The following is an 18,233-nucleotide window of genomic DNA, read 5'->3' as shown; positions in this document are numbered from 1 at the left end:
TCTGATGCGAGCATTGAGGGCCGTCCCAGTGAAAAAACTAAGTGTGTGAGGCTCTGATGCGAGCGTTGAGGGCCGTCCCAGTGAAAAAACTAAGTGTGTGAGGCTCTGATGCGAGCGTTGAGGGCCGTCCCAGTGAAAAAACTAAGTGCGTGAGGCTCTGATGCGAGCATTGAGGGCCGTCCCAGTGAAAAAACTAAGTGTGTGAGGCTCTGATGCGAGCGTTGAGGGCCGTCCCATTGAAAAAACTAAGTGTGTGAGGCTCTGATGCGAGCGTTGAGGGCCGTCCCAGTGAAAAAACTAAGTGCATGAGACTCTGATACAAGCGTTGAGGGCCGTCCCAGTGAAAAAACTAAGTGCGTGAGGCTCTGATGCGAGCGTTGAGGGCCGTCCCAGTGAAAAAACTAAGTGCGTGAGGCTCTGATGCGAGCATTGAGGGCCGTCCCAGTGAAAAAACTAAGTGTGTGAGGCTCTGATGCGAGCGTTGAGGGCCGTCCCAGTGAAAAAACTAAGTGTGTGAGGCTCTGATGCGAGCGTTGAGGGCCGTCCCAGTGAAAAAACTAAGTGCGTGAGGCTCTGATGCGAGCGTTGAGGGCCGTCCCAGTGAAAAAACTAAGTGTGTGAGGCTCTGATGCGAGCGTTGAGGGCCGTCCCAGTGAAAAAACTAAGTGCGTGAGGCTCTGATGCGAGCATTGAGGGCCGTCCCAGTGAAAAAACTAAGTGCATGAGACTCTGATACAAGCGTTGAGGGCCGTCCCAGTGAAAAAACTAAGTGCGTGAGGCTCTGATGCGAGCGTTGAGGGCCGTCCCAGTGAAAAAACTAAGTGCGTGAGGCTCTGATGCGAGCATTGAGGGCCGTCCCAGTGAAAAAACTAAGTGTGTGAGGCTCTGATGCGAGCGTTGAGGGCCGTCCCAGTGAAAAAACTAAGTGCGTGAGGCTCTGATGCGAGCATTGAGGGCCGTCCCAGTGAAAAAACTAAGTGTGTGAGGCTCTGATGCGAGCGTTGAGGGCCGTCCCAGTGAAAAAACTAAGTGTGTGAGGCTCTGATGCGAGCGTTGAGGGCCGTCCCAGTGAAAAAACTAAGTGCGTGAGGCTCTGATGCGAGCGTTGAGGGCCGTCCCAGTGAAAAAACTAAGTGCGTGAGGCTCTGATGTGAGCGTTGAGGGCCGTCCCAGTGAAAAAACTAAGTGCGTGAGGCTCTGATGCGAGCATTGAGGGCCGTCCCAGTGAAAAAACTAAGTGCGTGAGGGTCTGATACGAGCATTGAGGGCCATCCCAGCGAAAAAACTACGTGCATGAGGCGACTCTTCAATGCCCTAATGCAGCCTCTCTACAAGTCAAAATACTTTTCTGAGGAACTTGGTCACAATTCATAGCATTTGTGACGTTAATATAAATGTATCATCTATCATGCATGCATCCCAATGGGGGAAAGCAACTTCTGGATAATAATGCTGTTTAGACAAAAAAAACAAGCAAAGAGTAAGTTCGGAACTTATTAAATAACGGGAGATGGCAACATCTGACATCGTCAAGGCAACATGATGCCACAGAGTGCTGTCCCATTCCTCATACCATTTCGAGCTTCACACTCAGGCACAACAGCTGCACACACAGGTGACACCAATTAATTGTGTGTTTAGTCCACTGAAGTGAAATCCATCAAAAACAGACAGAACATGTCAGTCCCATGACGCCAGGCAGTGCTTGCTCCTAGCTTTGGTACTCATCATGTTCACAAATGTAACAATGTATCCTGAGTTAAATGCACACTGTAACACCAGATCCAATGTAGCTCATGTGTGTTGCCAAGATTTAACCAATCGGTTGGAAAATGCTCTTTCATGTACTCAGGCGGTATAAATTGCAAATTGCTGAGGAATAACAATGCTCATTTTAAAATGAAGGGTAAAAAAATGCTCTTGGATAGTGTGCCCTTTTAACCACATTTCTCTGGTTAAACCTGCGATAAGCAACATCAGAACTTAGAACCAATCCTGAAGCTAATGTGTGGTATGTGGCGATTCCATAGAGACATAATGATATAAACTAGTGTGTGGTATGTGGAGATTCCATAGAGACATAATGATATGAACAAATATCCACACAGCTCAGCTGTGTTGCCATTTTATCCTCTCCTAAAGCTTGTTTCAAATTCCTGATCAAAGCTCATCCTACTCCATTCAGTAGCTTTTCTTCTTTTTTTATTACTGTAGCTTGGCTCCTACATCACTGTTTAAAAGTGGCGCTTTCCTCCTATTCATGAAAAAACTTCTCATAATGACAGAATCAATTAAGTGAGCCAGTAAACTAACTTGTTAAACCATTAAACGTGCTAATGCTAAAGTAATAAAGTAAACATTTGGGGCGGCTTTAGCTCAGGAGGTAGAGCGGGTCTGCCAATGATACAAGGGTTGGCGGTTCGATCCCCGCTCCCTCCCAGCTGCTGTCGCTGTGTCCTTGGGCAAGACACTTAACCCTCCTTGCTCCCGATGGTGTGTAGGCACCCTGCGTGGCAGCCTGCCGCCATCGGTGTATGAATGGGTGAATGTAGACTATCTACTGATTGTAAAGCGCTTTGGATAAAAGCGCTATATAAATGCAGGCCATTTACCATTTATAATAAGCTTGCTACCTGCCTCTTCACTTATCATTGTGGGACATGTGAGCTTCAGCAGGAGAAAGTGTGACTGGTAACTGCCTGGTGACACTTCTCTATAGGTACGGTTAGCTTAGCTGTTAGCATTTATCCTCCCATTTGTCCTTCATAGGCCCCGCCTCCGTAGTGCAGTGGCTTTAAACTTCTGATATGAAAGGTCAGGTTTCACACATTACTGCTGACGTAGAGTGTACTTTAGCTTAACCAGCCCTCGCCTTACTTTACAACATGAGAACTGACATAGAGTGTACTTTAGCTTAACCAGCCCTCGCCTTACTTTACAACATGAGAACTGACATAGAGTGTACTTTAGCTTAACCAGCCCTCGCCTTACTTTACAACATGAGAACTGACAGAGTGTACTTTAGCTTAACCAGCCCTCGCCTTACTTTACAACATATGAACTGACATAGAGTGTACTTTAGCTTAACCAGCCCTCGCCTTACTTTACAACATATGAACTGACATAGAGTGTACTTTAGCTTAACCAGCTCTCGCCTTACTTTATAACATGAGAACTGACATAGAGTGTACTTTAGCTTAACCAGCCCTCGCCTTACTTTACAACATATGAACTGACATAGAGTGTACTTTAGCTTAACCAGCTCTCGCCTTACTTTACAACATGAGAACTGACAGAGTGTACTTTAGCTTAACCAGCTCTCGCCTTACTTTACAACATGAGAACTGACATAGTGTACTTTAGCTTAACCAGCTCTCGCCTTACTTTACAACATATGAACTGACATAGTGTACTTTAGCTTAACCAGCCCTCGCCTTACTTTACAACATGAGAACTGACAGTGTACTTTAGCTTAACCAGCTCTCGCCTTACTTTACAACATGAGAACTGACATAGTGTACTTTAGCTTAACCAGCTCTCGCCTTACTTTACAACATGAGAACTGACATAGTGTACTTTACCTTAACCAGCTCTCGCCTTACTTTACAACATGAGAACTGATAGTGTACTTTAGCTTAACCAGCCCTCGCCTTACTTTACAACATGAGAACTGACATAGTGTACTTTAGCTTAACCAGCTCTCGCCTTACTTTACAACATGAGAACTGACATAGTGTACTTTAGCTTAACCAGCTCTTGCCTTACTTTACAACATGAGAACTGACATAGTGTACTTTAGCTTAACCAGCTATCGCCTTACTTTACAACATGAGAACTGACATAGTGTACTTTAGCTTAACCAGCTCTCGCCTTACTTTACAACATGAGAACTGACATAGTGTACTTTAGCTTAACCAGCCCTCGCCTTACTTTACAACATGAGAACTGACATAGTGTACTTTAGCTTAACCAGCTCTCGCCTTACTTTACAACATGAGAACTGACATAGTGTACTTTAGCTTAACCAGCTATCGCCTTACTTTACAACATGAGAACTGACAGAGTGTACTTTAGCTTAACCAGCTCTCGCCTTACTTTACAACATGAGAACTGACATAGTGTACTTAAGCTTAACCAGCTCTCGCCTTACTTTACAACATGAGAACTGACATAGTGTACTTTAGCTTAACCAGCTCTCGCCTTACTTTACAACATGAGAACTGACATAGTGTACTTTAGCTTAACCAGCCCTCGCCTTACTTTACAACATGAGAACTGACATAGTGTACTTTAGCTTAACCAGCTCTCGCCTTACTTTACAACATGAGAACTGACATAGTGTACTTTAGCTTAACCAGCTATCGCCTTACTTTACAACATGAGAACTGACAGAGTGTACTTTAGCTTAACCAGCTCTCGCCTTACTTTACAACATGAGAACTGACAGAGTGTACTTTAGCTTAACCAGCTCTCGCCTTACTTTACAACATGAGAACTGACATAGTGTACTTTACCTTAACCAGCTCTCGCCTTACTTTACAACATGAGAACTGATAGTGTACTTTAGCTTAACCAGCCCTCGCCTTACTTTACAACATGAGAACTGACATAGTGTACTTTAGCTTAACCAGCCCTCGCCTTTACAACATGAGAACTGACATAGTGTACTTTACCTTAACCAGCTCTCGCCTTACTTTACAACATGAGAACTGACATAGTGTACTTTAGCTTAACCAGCCCTCGCCTTACTTTACAACATGAGAACTGACATAGTGTACTTTAGCTTAACCAGCTATCGCCTTACTTTACAACATGAGAACTGACATAGTGTACTTTAGCTTAACCAGCTCTCGCCTTATGCCTACCCCACACTACAGGATAATTTGCAAGATTATGGCCAAGATTCCCCCCTCCCGATTTTCTCGGGGGTGCTCCCGATTTGAAGCGCGTCGGGCAGATAATCTTCCCAAATGATCCTGGAGTGTGTGGGGTTCAAAGATTCACAATCGGGAAGACTGCCTCTTCCCGATTGTGAATCGGCCATATCTAACATGTTAGATATTTACAACCCGACAGGCGATTGCATCTTGAGCAGAGAGCCAGTAGTAGCTGCGTTTCCATTAGTTTTTCGCAAAATAAACTGGTCCGCGTCCACCCGCAGCCCCGCACAGAAACAAAGAACGAGGAAATTGTCATCGAGGTGAAATACCCGTGCGTGAAAACGAAATGACACTACTACACCCGGTGCGCACACTGAATAGGCATTTTAAAAGTTAACGTCGAGCCCTGCTTCAAGGTGAATCTTCGGCATAATCTTCTAGTGTGTGGGGTTGCGTTTGAACAGACGCGATTGTGTGTGTGTCCCAAGATTGAAATGTTAAAAAATCGGCTCTCTCTGTCCTGTAGTGTGTGGGCTCTCAAGATTTTTATAATCTTCAAGGATTTGAAAATCCTGTAGTGTGGGGTAGGCATTACTTTACAACATGAGAACTGACATAGTGTACTTTAGCTTAACCAGCTCTCTAAATACTTTACAACATGAGAACTGACATAGTGTACTTTAGCTTAACCAGCTCTCGCCTTACTTTACAACATATGAACTGACATAGTGTACTTTAGCTTAACCAGCTCTCGCCTTACTTTACAACATGAGAACTGACATAGTGTACTTAAGCTTAACCAGCTCTCTAAATACTTTACAACATATGAACTGACAGAGTGTACTTTAGCTTAACCAGCTCTCGCCTTACTTTACAACATGAGAACTGACATAAGCCACTTTCAGACATGAACTCCGGGTCAGGTCAGGGTTGCTTCCCCTGAGCCTGACCCGGGGGATATGTGAACTGTACCCTTTCAGACATGAGGCATGTTGCTTTCATACATGTGTTGTACCTCCGGGTGTAAAGTAGAGAGGAGGCGGGGGTGGGGGGAATCTGGGCATGACCACACAATGGGGAGTTGTGAAAACTGACCACACAGCTGTACTTCACTGTCTGAGCATAGCCTTAAGTGAATCGCATTGACATTCAACAAACTATCACGACATGCAGTCTGAAAACAAGTTGCTAAAAATAGCCTACATAATGGCCGATAACTGCCTAACGTTCACGGCATATAATCGTTTGCGCATAACGTACAACTCACGCCCAGATGCATCGATTTCCTCGAGTCTCAAGCGCTACAAAGAAAACAGGTCTTTGCTATGTTCAGTCCTAAAGTGCATAAATTTTACTAGAATTGTACAGAATACAGGAAGCTAGATGTTTTTACCTTCAAAATAAAATAAATGTATTACTTAGTAACAAAAAATCAGAACGGTCGACTCACTACGGGTTAAAATAGACTTTTCGAAGGGAGCAGATATTCTTCCAGTTTATCTCTGTTCTGTATCTTTCGGATCACACACACACAAAAAACCTTACACGTGCATTTACTTTATTTAATTGCCATTATTGTGAAGGTTATACCCGGAGGTTTTCGTTTTATACTGCCTGACTTGACGCTACTTGGAATTTGCGGTTCTGCACGTGAATCTTCACAAACGCTGTGTAAAAAATCAAAGGCATGAACGCAAGCAACCACATCCAGATGGCAGATACTCTACCTAGCGATGTCCAATACTGGGAAGCAGGAGACCCTCGCATCCAAAAATGCTCTCTTTTAAATGTGTGTGTGCTGTGCGAAGCTATGCAGAAATGAAATAAGATCAGAGCCATGAGCGTTTCAATCCAGCAACATGTAGCCTGTTGGCTGACGCACACGGAGCAGGTTTGAGCTTCATTTGGAAAAACTGAAACTGCATGATGTTTTTTTTCCCTCGCTCATTCACATCGACTATTTATATAATAATAATCTGTCACGCTGGCTTTCTGTCTCTCTCCCTCTCATGCACTCACTGAGCTGGCTACTTCACGGAGCTCTGGAGGGGGGGAACAATCCGCTTCTGATACTAGGGCTCGATGTTGTCTTACCTCCGGATAGTAGTAGTAGTAGTAGAAAACCTTAATGTCCTCCAAAGAGGCAATTTGTTGTACAGCACAGTACATGAGGACACAGACACATTAAAATAACATACACAACTCATACAAATCATAAAATCATCTGTAGTGGTAAAAAAATACTACAAAAATACGCAATAATACTGTGTATTGCACGTGTTAGCAGCCCTGCATATTTAAAGTGCATATCTGATAACAATAAAACAACAAATAAAAACTTCAGATTCCCTGAATCTCAGTAGGAGGGTCGCGGGAGCGTGCATAGCTCACCAAATTGTGTTCATACATACACCGCCATCCGGATGCCCTCTAGATCAGTGGTTCTCAAATGGGGGTCCATTTACCTGAAAAGTTTTCAGGTAATTTTTTTTTTTTTTTTTTTTTTTATTAAAAATAAAATGCTACATGTTACTTATTCCTTCTCAAACTACTTCCTGCATGGTGCTAGTCTATCAAAATATCTTGGCTGTCATTGATTGTGTTGCATAGTGGTTTTCTGTACTGTTGACAAATTGTGATATTGTAAGTTGCTTTGGACAAAACAAAAGCCTCTGCTAAATGACGTAATGTAAATGTAATGTAAAAAAAAAAAAAAAATTGCAAAATCTTCATAGTTCAACGAAAATAGTTTATGCTTTAAATCTAAAATGGTTCATGGATTACATTCTATTAACAAACCTATCAAATTAAAAGTCAAGCACGTTACAGTGGAAACAATTAAGCTTAGCCCAAAATCACAAATCAGAATGAGGGGGTCCCCGGTATATTTTCTATCTTGTAAGGGGTCCTTGGCTGAAAAACATTTGAGAACCTCTGCTCTAGATAACTCCCGAATTCCAAGGCATGTCTGAAAGCAGCTAGTGTACTTTAGCTTAACCAGCCCTCGCCTTACTTTACAACATGAGAAGAACCATGATGGAAGGGTGTCACCTGGCACACAGCCTGGAGGTTCTGAAGTCCAGCTCCAGCCTCGCTCTGATTGATCGTTTGTTTATGCAGATCAGGTTCAGAGCGCTTTGGCTCACACGTTTCCTCTCAACAGTAAACCCTCCTTTTACACGAGGGTCAATCAATCTCTCTCTCTCTCTCTGGCGTGTTGGATGAATAATCAATCTCTCTCTCTCTCTCTCTCCGGCGTGTTGGATGAATAATCAATCTCTCTCTCTCTCTGCCTCTCTGTCTGCCTCTCCCTTCCCCCTCAGTCATAAAGCATCTCGCTCTGTCTGTCTGTCTCTCTCTCTCTCTCTCTATGCCGCTTTCATACACAGATCGTGCAATATTGCAGTTCAGAAGGCCTGCAAAGCCAGCAGCCTCGCCACAGAAATTGCTTTCACACAGAGCCAAGCAGCACCGCCACATTCCCGTCCTGGGGTGTGCTTTCAGGTGACACCCACCCCTCCCGGATTGAAATGAGGCGAGGGGAGGAATTTCCACCCAGCTCCTCCTAGCCTAAATTAATATTTTCATAGGTTAGTGTAACCTAGGCTACTGTATGATGAACAAATTCATTCAACAACCAAACATCGCCGATGTACGCCAGCCAACTTCGTTAAGAACATCAAAGGGATGAGTCTGATCAGAGCTCACCTTAATAATATGCCCACAATGCAGAAAGTGTTCTCCACATGCAGCATGGTAACAAGGCTTTCAATATTCATCTGATCGACTTTATGGATCACAGAGGCACCATCATGTATTAAAGGCTAATTCTTATCTTTTGGTTCCAGTTTTTTGTAAAGCAAATTATTCCCATGAAGTAGCCTAATTAGTGTCCATTCTGAAAACCGACGCCCGCATATCAAACAGCTGCAGTCTGCATAACGTTACTCGTCGTCGGGGGAATAGTATAGGCTATAAATGCACATGAATACTATAATGTTAGTAGTTTTTGTAAGGGAACGCACAACAGGCTAGCTAGACAGATTGCAGTTCTGGAGCTGGTTTCCAGAGGGAATATCCTCAGACCAACTCGCCACAGACAGCTATGCACGCCTAAGATACGTCCTCTGAAGCTTATTATTATATCCGTTCATTTTACCTACTAATGTCAACATCGTTTGAGCATAAAGCCTAACCTACACTTACTCATAGTGTAGGCACGGAGCATTCCTCCTGGTGCCCCTGTTGCAGTCATGATTGTATAGGCAACTTTTCTTTACTTTCACTTATGCCTTTCTTCTTGCTGCGTGAGGTGGTTTCCCCTGTATTTTTTTTATGAATGAGCTGACCATTCGCACCGTTCTGTGTCACCGCTCCTACGCTTACATGTGGAGGCGAGATGGCGACCGATCCGGCGTTATGACTAGGTCCACTGGCAGAACGAAAGGCGTAACATAATTATCCACCAATCCGCTTTCACAACTTTCACATCCGAGGCGCGGATCACATTTTCCGTATATTTTACCGCTTTCAAGGCCGGTGTGAAAGCGGCTTATGTCTCTCTTGTAAGCGTTGAAGAGGGCAGCTCTGGCGGTACAGGAGCAATGTCTAGACATTAAAGGAACACTGCCGATTCTCAATGCTGATTTATTTTGCACATAATCTCTCACATATCTGAAAACTGTCAACAGTTTTGTAGACATTCATTTAGTTTGACAGTTATTGAGAGTTGATTTGAGTTACCGTAAATTCCGGACTATAAGCCGCGGCTTTTTCCCCGTTTTTTGGCCCCTGCGGCTTATATAACGGTGCGTCTTATCTATGGATTTTTTCAGAAAAAAAAAAAAAAAAAAAAAAAAATCTCTCTTTTTTAGCACTCTTTCTAACTATAAATCCACTTCTGTTTTAATTTCCTCTCTTGCCCTCTTTTCACCACACCGCGGACACTGTGTGCACTGTAAAAATAAACAACGGTGGTGTTGTGTTATGTTGTTTTGTTGAAATGTTGTAATACGGTAAATGGGAGCTTCCTCAAACAGCCATCTCTTCCCGACAATCCCCTCTGTGCGTGACCACTTACATATGGTAATTACGGTAAGCAAACGGCCACTCGGGCAACAACTCCCTCCCCCGACTACCAGGAGAAAATCACAAACTTCGGCGAATTCACACAAAGGAAGATCAAGGAATATTCACAACAAGACGAGCAGTAGAAGCAACACTCTCACTTACCATGGGGAAGGTACGCAGAAATTCACACGAGGCAGCTTTCAAGTTGAAAGCAGTCAATCTCGCATTAAAAGAGAGCAGCCGCCGATCAAACAGAGCAGCCGCGCGTAACCTGGGCAAAAGGGACTGTCCGTCCGGGGGAGAACTACTGAACAACTCCCTCCCGACTATCAGGAGAAAATCACAAACTTCGGCGAATTCACACAAAGGAAGATCACGGAATATTATAGGAGTGTGAAAACATCCACAATTACCAACGGGTTCCAAAACGCTGGACTGCTGCGGGATGAAGAGGATGACGCCACGGGGACTGCCCCCTAGTCCGATACCTCACGAGTCCGATACCTCACGAGTCCGACACCTCATGGTTTTGGGTTAGGGTCTGGGGGAGGTTAGGTTTAGGCGTGGGGGTGGGAGAGGTTAGGTTTTGGGTTAGGGTCTGGGGGATGTTAGGTTTAGGCGTGGGGGTGGGAGAGGTTAGGTTTTGGGTTAGGGTCTGGGGGAAGTTAGCCTCTTTTTTCGGACTCGTGAGGTGTCGGACTCGTGAGGTATCGGACTCGTGCCATGGCACCTGAAGGAGAGAGGAGAGTGGTTGACGAAGCCACCCTGAACCTGTTCGTTTCCGACACTGAAGATGAGGACTTTGGTGGTTTCAGTACGCAGGAAGACGAGGATTAGTGACTTGACTTCTCTGGTTACAGGTTTGCTGCACATATACGGTAGCCTATTGTTGTGTGATTTTGTCTGGGGATTAGTGACCTGACTTTTGTTTTGTTTTGTTGAAATGTTAATAAATGGGAGCTTCCCCAAACAGCGATCTCTTTCCCGACATTCCTCTCTGTGCACGAACCCTTTCATATGGTAATTAAACATCAAAACACCCGCGGCTTATAGTCCGGTGCGGCTTATAGAAGAAAAAAATAGTCAATTTTGGTCCCGCGGCTTATACACCGGTGCGTCTTATAGTCCGGAATTTACGGTAAGTTGTGGACCAGTGATGTAATTTGTGCATGGATGACATCGCTGGTCCACAACTTAACTCAAACCAACTCAACTCTCAATAACTGTCCAACTAAATGAATGTCTGCAAAACTGTGTGAGATTATGTGCAAAATAAATCAGCATTGAAAATCGACGTGTCCCTTTAAGGCCTGTTAGCTTTTATCTATGCTTGTGTCTCAATCCCAAAATACCTCCAGAGTTTACTGTACACAAAAAAGGATGTTTGTTTTTGGTGCGTCTACTAATACTGGTCCATACCCGTCACAACTCCGCACAGACTTGCCAAAAATGCTAACAAACATTTTAAATTCAGGGAAATGGAAAATCAGCTTTGTCAGTCCCTGCCTATATGCCAATTCTCAATGCCCATGTGCAGCTTCATTTTCTTCGGCCAACCTGCTGGGGAGATAACTGGATGCAGACAGACACAAGGACAGTTCTCCTCATGTTATATATAGCCCGGGCTCTGTTTCTGCCTGTTTTTGGCACCAGTTATAGACCCTCTCCACCTCACCCATCCCCCATCCCGCCAAACGCCTTTTTGGCATCCTGGGCCATCCGGTTCAGCAGCGTGGCATTGCAGCGTGTCAAAGTGCTGCTGTGGGGGAAACATTGCCCCCATTGTCGCCACACGAACAAAGACAGCGGTGACGCAACATTCGGCGGCGGGGGGTTGGGGGGTTTGCCTACAGCCGTGTTCCCGACGCTCCATTCCCCCGCCTCGACCGCAAGTCACATGACTGACCTTTTTTTATTTTTCTTTTTACACACACACACACACACACACTTGCATCACTGTACACGAGTGGGCATTGTTTACGATGGGAAGATACACCAAGCTCTGCAGGGCAATAAAGGGCCACTCTGAAATGTAGCGTCAGCTCAGCAGCCAGAACACACAGAGGAAAATCTATATTTTCTTTTAATGCCTACCCCACACTACAGGATTTTCAAATCCTTGAAGATTATAAAAATCTTGAGACCCCACACACTACAGGACAGAGAGAGCCGATTTTTTTACATTTCAATCTTGGGACACACACACAATCGCGTCTGTTCAAACGCAACCCCACACACTAGAAGATTATGCCGAAGATTCACCTTTCAGATTCAACTTTTAAAATGCCTATTCAGTGTGCGCACCGGGTGTAGTAGTGTCATTTCGTTTTCTAAACAAATTTTATTTTTTGTTTTTATAATGCATTTGCACTGAAAGGATTTGTTTAACTAATATTTGCGCGGACAGCCGCGTCCATTCGGGGTGTAGGCCTACTGTGCACGGCCAGGCGAAAACCGTCTGCACAGGTGTCTTGTGGAGGGGCGCGTCTGCTGATTTGACTCACTTTTCCGTGCGGACACTCGCCGATGCGGGAAGCTGAGACCTAAGCGCTTGTTGTAGGCTACATGCTTTGCAGTATAGCATTAGTTTTCCGTCCCGTTCAAAGACGCACGGGTATTTCTCCTCGATGACAATTTCCTCGTTCTTTGTTTCTGTGCGGGGCTGCGGGCGGACGCGGACCAGATTATTTTGCGAAAAACTAATGGAAACCCAGCTACTACTGGCTCTCTGCTCAAGATGCAATCGCCTGTCGGGTTGTAAATATCTAACATGTTAGATATGCCCGATTCACAATCGGGAAGAGGCAGTCTTCCCGATTGTGAATCTTTGAACCCCACACACTACAGGATCATTTGGGAAGATTATCTGCCCGACGCGCTTCAAATCGGGAGCACCCCCGAGAAAATCGGGAGGGGGGAATCTTGGCCATAATCTTGCAAATTATCCTGTAGTGTGGGGTAGGCATTAGATTCCATTAGGCTCTAGACTAAAGTCATCCACGTCACGTGTCCCTGGTACATCATTTGCTCCCGTGCTGCATGTGTGGTGATGGGACACACAATGGATGCATATATGGCTGCTCACCTGAAATGTTTCCATGAAGAAACTCAAGTGTAGTGATCAATAGGTTATCATACTGTACATGTTGCGGGGAAAGAGATCATCTGCTACTTCTTTGCTGGATTTTATTCAAACTAAAGTCAGACCTCGGGAATTTCCAACTGGTAGATCGGAATTAAAACGTCCGTATGTTCTAGAGGTCCAGTTCTGAAATAAATGGGAGAAACCCAGTCATGTGACCAAAAAAATACCACAAGAGAATTGTACTTGTAGTCACAATCCCACTAATAGAGGACTACAATAGAGTAGGAGACAAATACATGAATCCAGGAAATGTTTTATACAATTGTTATATATATACCAAAATTGGAAATGCCATATTAAGAATGCACTGTAAAAACATGGGGATTATAAAGTGTGGCGTTGAAGTGTATGCCAATCTTGACTTCCAACGCGAAGGGCCATTTTCCCTAGAATTCCCGACATCTCTGGAACGCATCATTCCAGCATTTTTAAGTGCAACATTTCACTCCCGCTATCTGAGCCATTGGACTCCGTCTGGTTTGTGTGTTGCAGGCACAGGCAGTGGCTCCCTGTCCCACGCCATCCTGCGCAGCATCGCCCCCACAGGCCACCTGCACACAGTGGAGTTCCACCAGCAGCGGGCACAGAAGGCTGACGAGGAATTCAAGGAGCACCGGGTGGGGCACCTGGTCACCGTCAGGAACCAGGACGTGTGCAAGGAAGGCTTCGGAGTGACGGGGGTGGCCGACGCCGTCTTCCTGGACATCCCCAGCCCCTGGGACGCCGTGAAACATGCCAAGGTCGCTATGAAGAAGCACGGTAAGACAGCTTAGTGGCAGAGATGGGCGAAAATACATCAAAAAGTATTTTGATACAAATTACAAATACTTGCTCAAAAATGTATCACAATAGAAATACAAAATACTGGTCTGAAAAATTTATTTGAAATACAAATACGTATTTTGTATTTTGAAACTACATAAAAATAAATTTTATAAAAACCGATAAAGAGCTGCAATGATTAGTCAACTCATTGAAATTCAAATCCAAATATTACATTAATTGCCTATTTTGATGATCTATTAATCATTTTGAGCCATTTCTTTCAGGAAAAACTTCCTAATTCTCTGATTCTAGCTTCTCAAATGTGAAATTTTCTGGTTTCTTCACATGGTAAATCGTCTCTTTAGTCCTCTGTGACAGTATTATCCTTTGTGTAAGCTCTAACACAGTGGTTCTCAAATTTCTTCACATGAAGGACCCCTAAACTGACAAAAATTAGACCACGGACCCCCATTTGATAGGATTTTGTCCCACGGACCCCATTGATGCTTTTAGATGTTTTATTACAGAAAGTGTATAAAACCATGACCAAAATAGTCATTGTGTTACTTAAAATAAATTACCCCCCATTTGGCTGGGGACCCCCTGGAACCCCCTCAAGGACCCCTGGGGGTCCCCGGACTCCCATTTGAGAACCACTGCTCTAACACACTACAGTTCTTCCATTTCAGTTTTAGCTGTTATTCAGCACAACACCTCACTTCAGCTGTTAATCACCTTCTGTGAGGGCTTTTGACTTACAGGCAGCATTTCTACATGTTAACTTCAAGTTTTCGAACTTTGTTTAGCCATAGATATCTGACATCATAACAGTATAGGTGGAGAATCTGGAGATGATGCGCCATGGCTGCCTCCCAAAATCATGACTGACAGACAGACACCGCCCACCCACCTAGGTGCCATCGTGCAACTGTGCGTCATTGGCTCATACTACATCACAGTTGCTCGAGTGACATCACTGATGACATCACAACTGCCTGAGTGACATCACAGTTGGGCAATCAGTTGCTCGAGTCACATCACTGATCACAACACAACAATTGCTCCAGTGACATCACTGATTACAACACAACAATTGCTCCAGTGACATCACTGATGACATCACAATCCCACACTGTCGCCACACACACCGCCACCCACTTAGCCAGATGATACACTGGTTTGAATATGCAGTAAACCATTTAATTAGCAGATAGGCCAGTGCATGCAATATCTAATCATCATATTTATATTAGTAATTTATCTCTGGGGGAATTTCCACAAACACGAGGCTTCATTACTAGTTTAGGAGAAGAAGTGATGTGAAGTCTGACTCACGACCCACCCTACTCTGCCTCTGATTTGTGGTTGAGTTTGTTCTGAGGGTAAGCCAATCAGAGGCGGAGTAGAAGTGACATGTCACATTGCCTTTTTTTATTCCACAGTTTAAACCTGTGTCAATGTCAAAAATTTGTCAATTTGAGAATAAAATGACATGACATTAAAAAATATATATTTTATGTATTTAAAATACACAAAATACAAGGTCTGAAAGTATTTTGATACAAATTACATCTTATTTTTCTCGGCCCAGCCAAATACAAATTACAAATTACAGCCGCAAGCGACGATAGCAGGGGTTCAAGCCTTGCGCAAATTGAACCCCCAATAGTCCTGGAGGCAAATTTGTAGAGCACGTTCAGGTGAACATGTGGAAAGAAGTTGCTTGAAAATTGGAGAAACAGCCTGGGAGTTACAAACGGGTGTGAAGTTACGCCATATTTTGTGTTAGGCCACGCCCACTTTTTACATCTGCGGCGCCCCCTTTTGGTCAAATTGCGAAATAGCATGTCAGAAATGCCAAGTCCATGCGAATGGACTTGATTTACCGCTATTACATGCTTACACCACAGACCCCGCCCACTTTCACCAATGATGACAAAACTTCTGATTTTGACTAGGACATCCTCCTTGATATATCTGCCAAGTTTCGCGATCATTGGACAAACAGGTGCGGCGTTACGGCCTTTTTATGCCTCCGCCGGCGATAGCCATATTGCTCCATCTGGTAAATATCCCACACTTTTTGAATCCATATATTTGGGAGGATCTGGTTTCAACCATCTTATAGTAATACACTTTAAGGCTGTAGTTAGTAGTATATTTAAAAGATATTTTTTGGCCCTCCCGTCTAGGCCTTCAGGTATTACCCCTAACAGTGCCACTGTGGGGTCTTGCGGTATATCTTGTTGGAAGACCTCTTTTAAGGCGTCAAATACCTCTCCCCAGAATAAATTTAGCTTAGGACATAGCCAGAATACATGTGTGTGATTGGCCATATCGGCTCCACAATTTCGCCAGCATGAGCTGGAAAGTGAAGGACCCATTTTGGCTACAATTTCTGGTGTTCTAAAGAATCTAGTGATTATTTTCCATTTAAATTCCCTCCATGTGTTTGAATTTGTAGCTAGGTGTGCCTCAGTGCACACCTCCTCCCATGTATCCAGTGACATTTTCTCATTCATTTCCGCCTCCACTTTATCTGTAGGGAATTATGTTGGTTCATAGATAAAATATGTAATATAATTCACCTATAATTTTCTTATCTTCCTTCCCCCTTTGAATCTCTACAAAGTACTGTTCTATGGGGGTAGGTTCTAGGATTTTCACCCATTCCCTGTGACATCAGGAAGGTTCTTATCTGCAAATATCTATAAAAATCTGTCCTGGGAAGATCATAGTCACTTCTCAACTGCTCAAATGTCTTGAACTCGTCATCCTTGAACAACTGATACAGATAAGTCAGACCACAATCTGTCCATTTTTTAAAGCCCGTATCCAAGTTGTTCGGTATAAAGGTCTTCATAAATCCAATGCTTGTTAGTGATGAGATTAACTTTGGGAGCCCAAAACATGACCGTATTTTCTTCCAGGTTTTAAGTGTAGTCTTAGTCCAGACTGCCATGTCTTTAATAGGGAAATTTAGAAACGGTAGGAGTCGTAGGGGTTCTGGGCACATACTTTCTTCAATATTGAGCCAGCATAGTATATGTACTATTCTGAATCCACGCTATCAAGGGCTTCATTTGTCCTTCCAAACTTTTGACAAGAAAGTAACCACATTAAATAAGTGGTAGGTGGAAATAATCATTAGCCTATTCTTAGTTAAACATGCAGTTTTGGAACATTCAATAAAGACAAATAAAAAATAGACTATGACTCGACACCCTAAAGGTCCTTACACATCGGGAGCGTTTTTGTCGTGCGATTAATTTGCACGTCAATAATATTTTCCGAACCAGTATATGAGTCAATGCAACCATGCATACCAACGGCGAAGTTTTGCTGAGCGTTATTGCGGTGTTTATTTTTTCGAACCACGGTCGATTTCTCAGAAATTCGCTTCCGACGGGTACACAATACATCTGTGGCTGTGATTGACAGGTGGGTCAAAACTCGCATCGCAATTTCGTGCCGTATATTCGCATCGCTCTTGATGTGTAAGGACCTTTAGACTTAGGGTGTCGAGTCATAGTCTACCACCGGGTCGCGGGCCGGTACAATTATTATTATTTTATTTTTATTTTTTATAAACATAGGCTATAATATTATAGGCTGTGTGTGGTAGTTAAAACATAGTTTCAAGTTGACGTTTATTTATGTTTGTAGTTGAAACAAAAACATAAATACTGTAGGCTACATACAGTACAACACAAAAGGCTGTTATTTACCCTTTGTTGCCACCTGGTGAGTAAATATATATGTAACTAAAACCATTAAAATTGACAACCGGTCCGCAACTTTTTTTCCCATGTATCTACCGGTCCTTGGCACAAAAAAGGTTGGGAACCCCTGCCCTAAGTGATTCACACATGTTATGAGAGTGGTGTATATATATACCCATCACACCAATATCCGTTTCAGTGTAGAATGATTAGTTCCTTGCTCTGCTCTCCCCTAAGAGTGCAACAGACAAACAACCATGTCTAACCCTGTATCACCCCATATTGTGCTGTGAATCTGTGTTTTCCAAGTACGGGTGTGTCAAAGGGACAAAATAGCGGCATGCGATTAACGCGATTTAAAAAAAACGCGTTAACGCTGACAGCCCTAATATATATATATATATATATGTATATATATATATATATATACACAGGTATATATATACAGGTGTGTATATATATATATATATATATATATATATATATATATATACGTATATAGCCAATATGTATGGACGCCCAGCCAAGCTGGAGGTAACACAGCAGTGGCGCCGGAACGAGTTTGCAATAAGGGGGACACAAAATTTTTTTTTTTTTTTTTTTTTCTAATTTTTTTTTTCTTTTTTTTTTTTTTTTCGGCGCCCGTTAGGG

General features: G+C 43.4%; 1 protein-coding gene across 1 annotated transcript in view; it reads left to right on the top strand.

Annotated features, from left to right (window-relative positions):
- The window catches only part of trmt61a (tRNA methyltransferase 61A), a 38,983-nt gene that overhangs the window by 12,285 nt on the left and 8,465 nt on the right, over positions 1 to 18,233 (top strand). The window contains exon 3 of the mRNA XM_083632768.1: positions 13,588 to 13,854. Coding sequence (XP_083488894.1) covers positions 13,588 to 13,854 — 267 coding nt within the window. The remainder of the gene's footprint in view (positions 1 to 13,587; positions 13,855 to 18,233) is intronic.

Source organism: Poromitra crassiceps (assembly GCF_964638095.1).
Source record: "Poromitra crassiceps genome assembly, chromosome: 3".
Taxonomy (NCBI): Eukaryota; Metazoa; Chordata; class Actinopteri; order Beryciformes; family Melamphaidae; genus Poromitra; species Poromitra crassiceps.
Note: the sequence above shows the minus strand (reverse complement) of the source record. Positions and strands in the feature narration are given on the sequence as shown.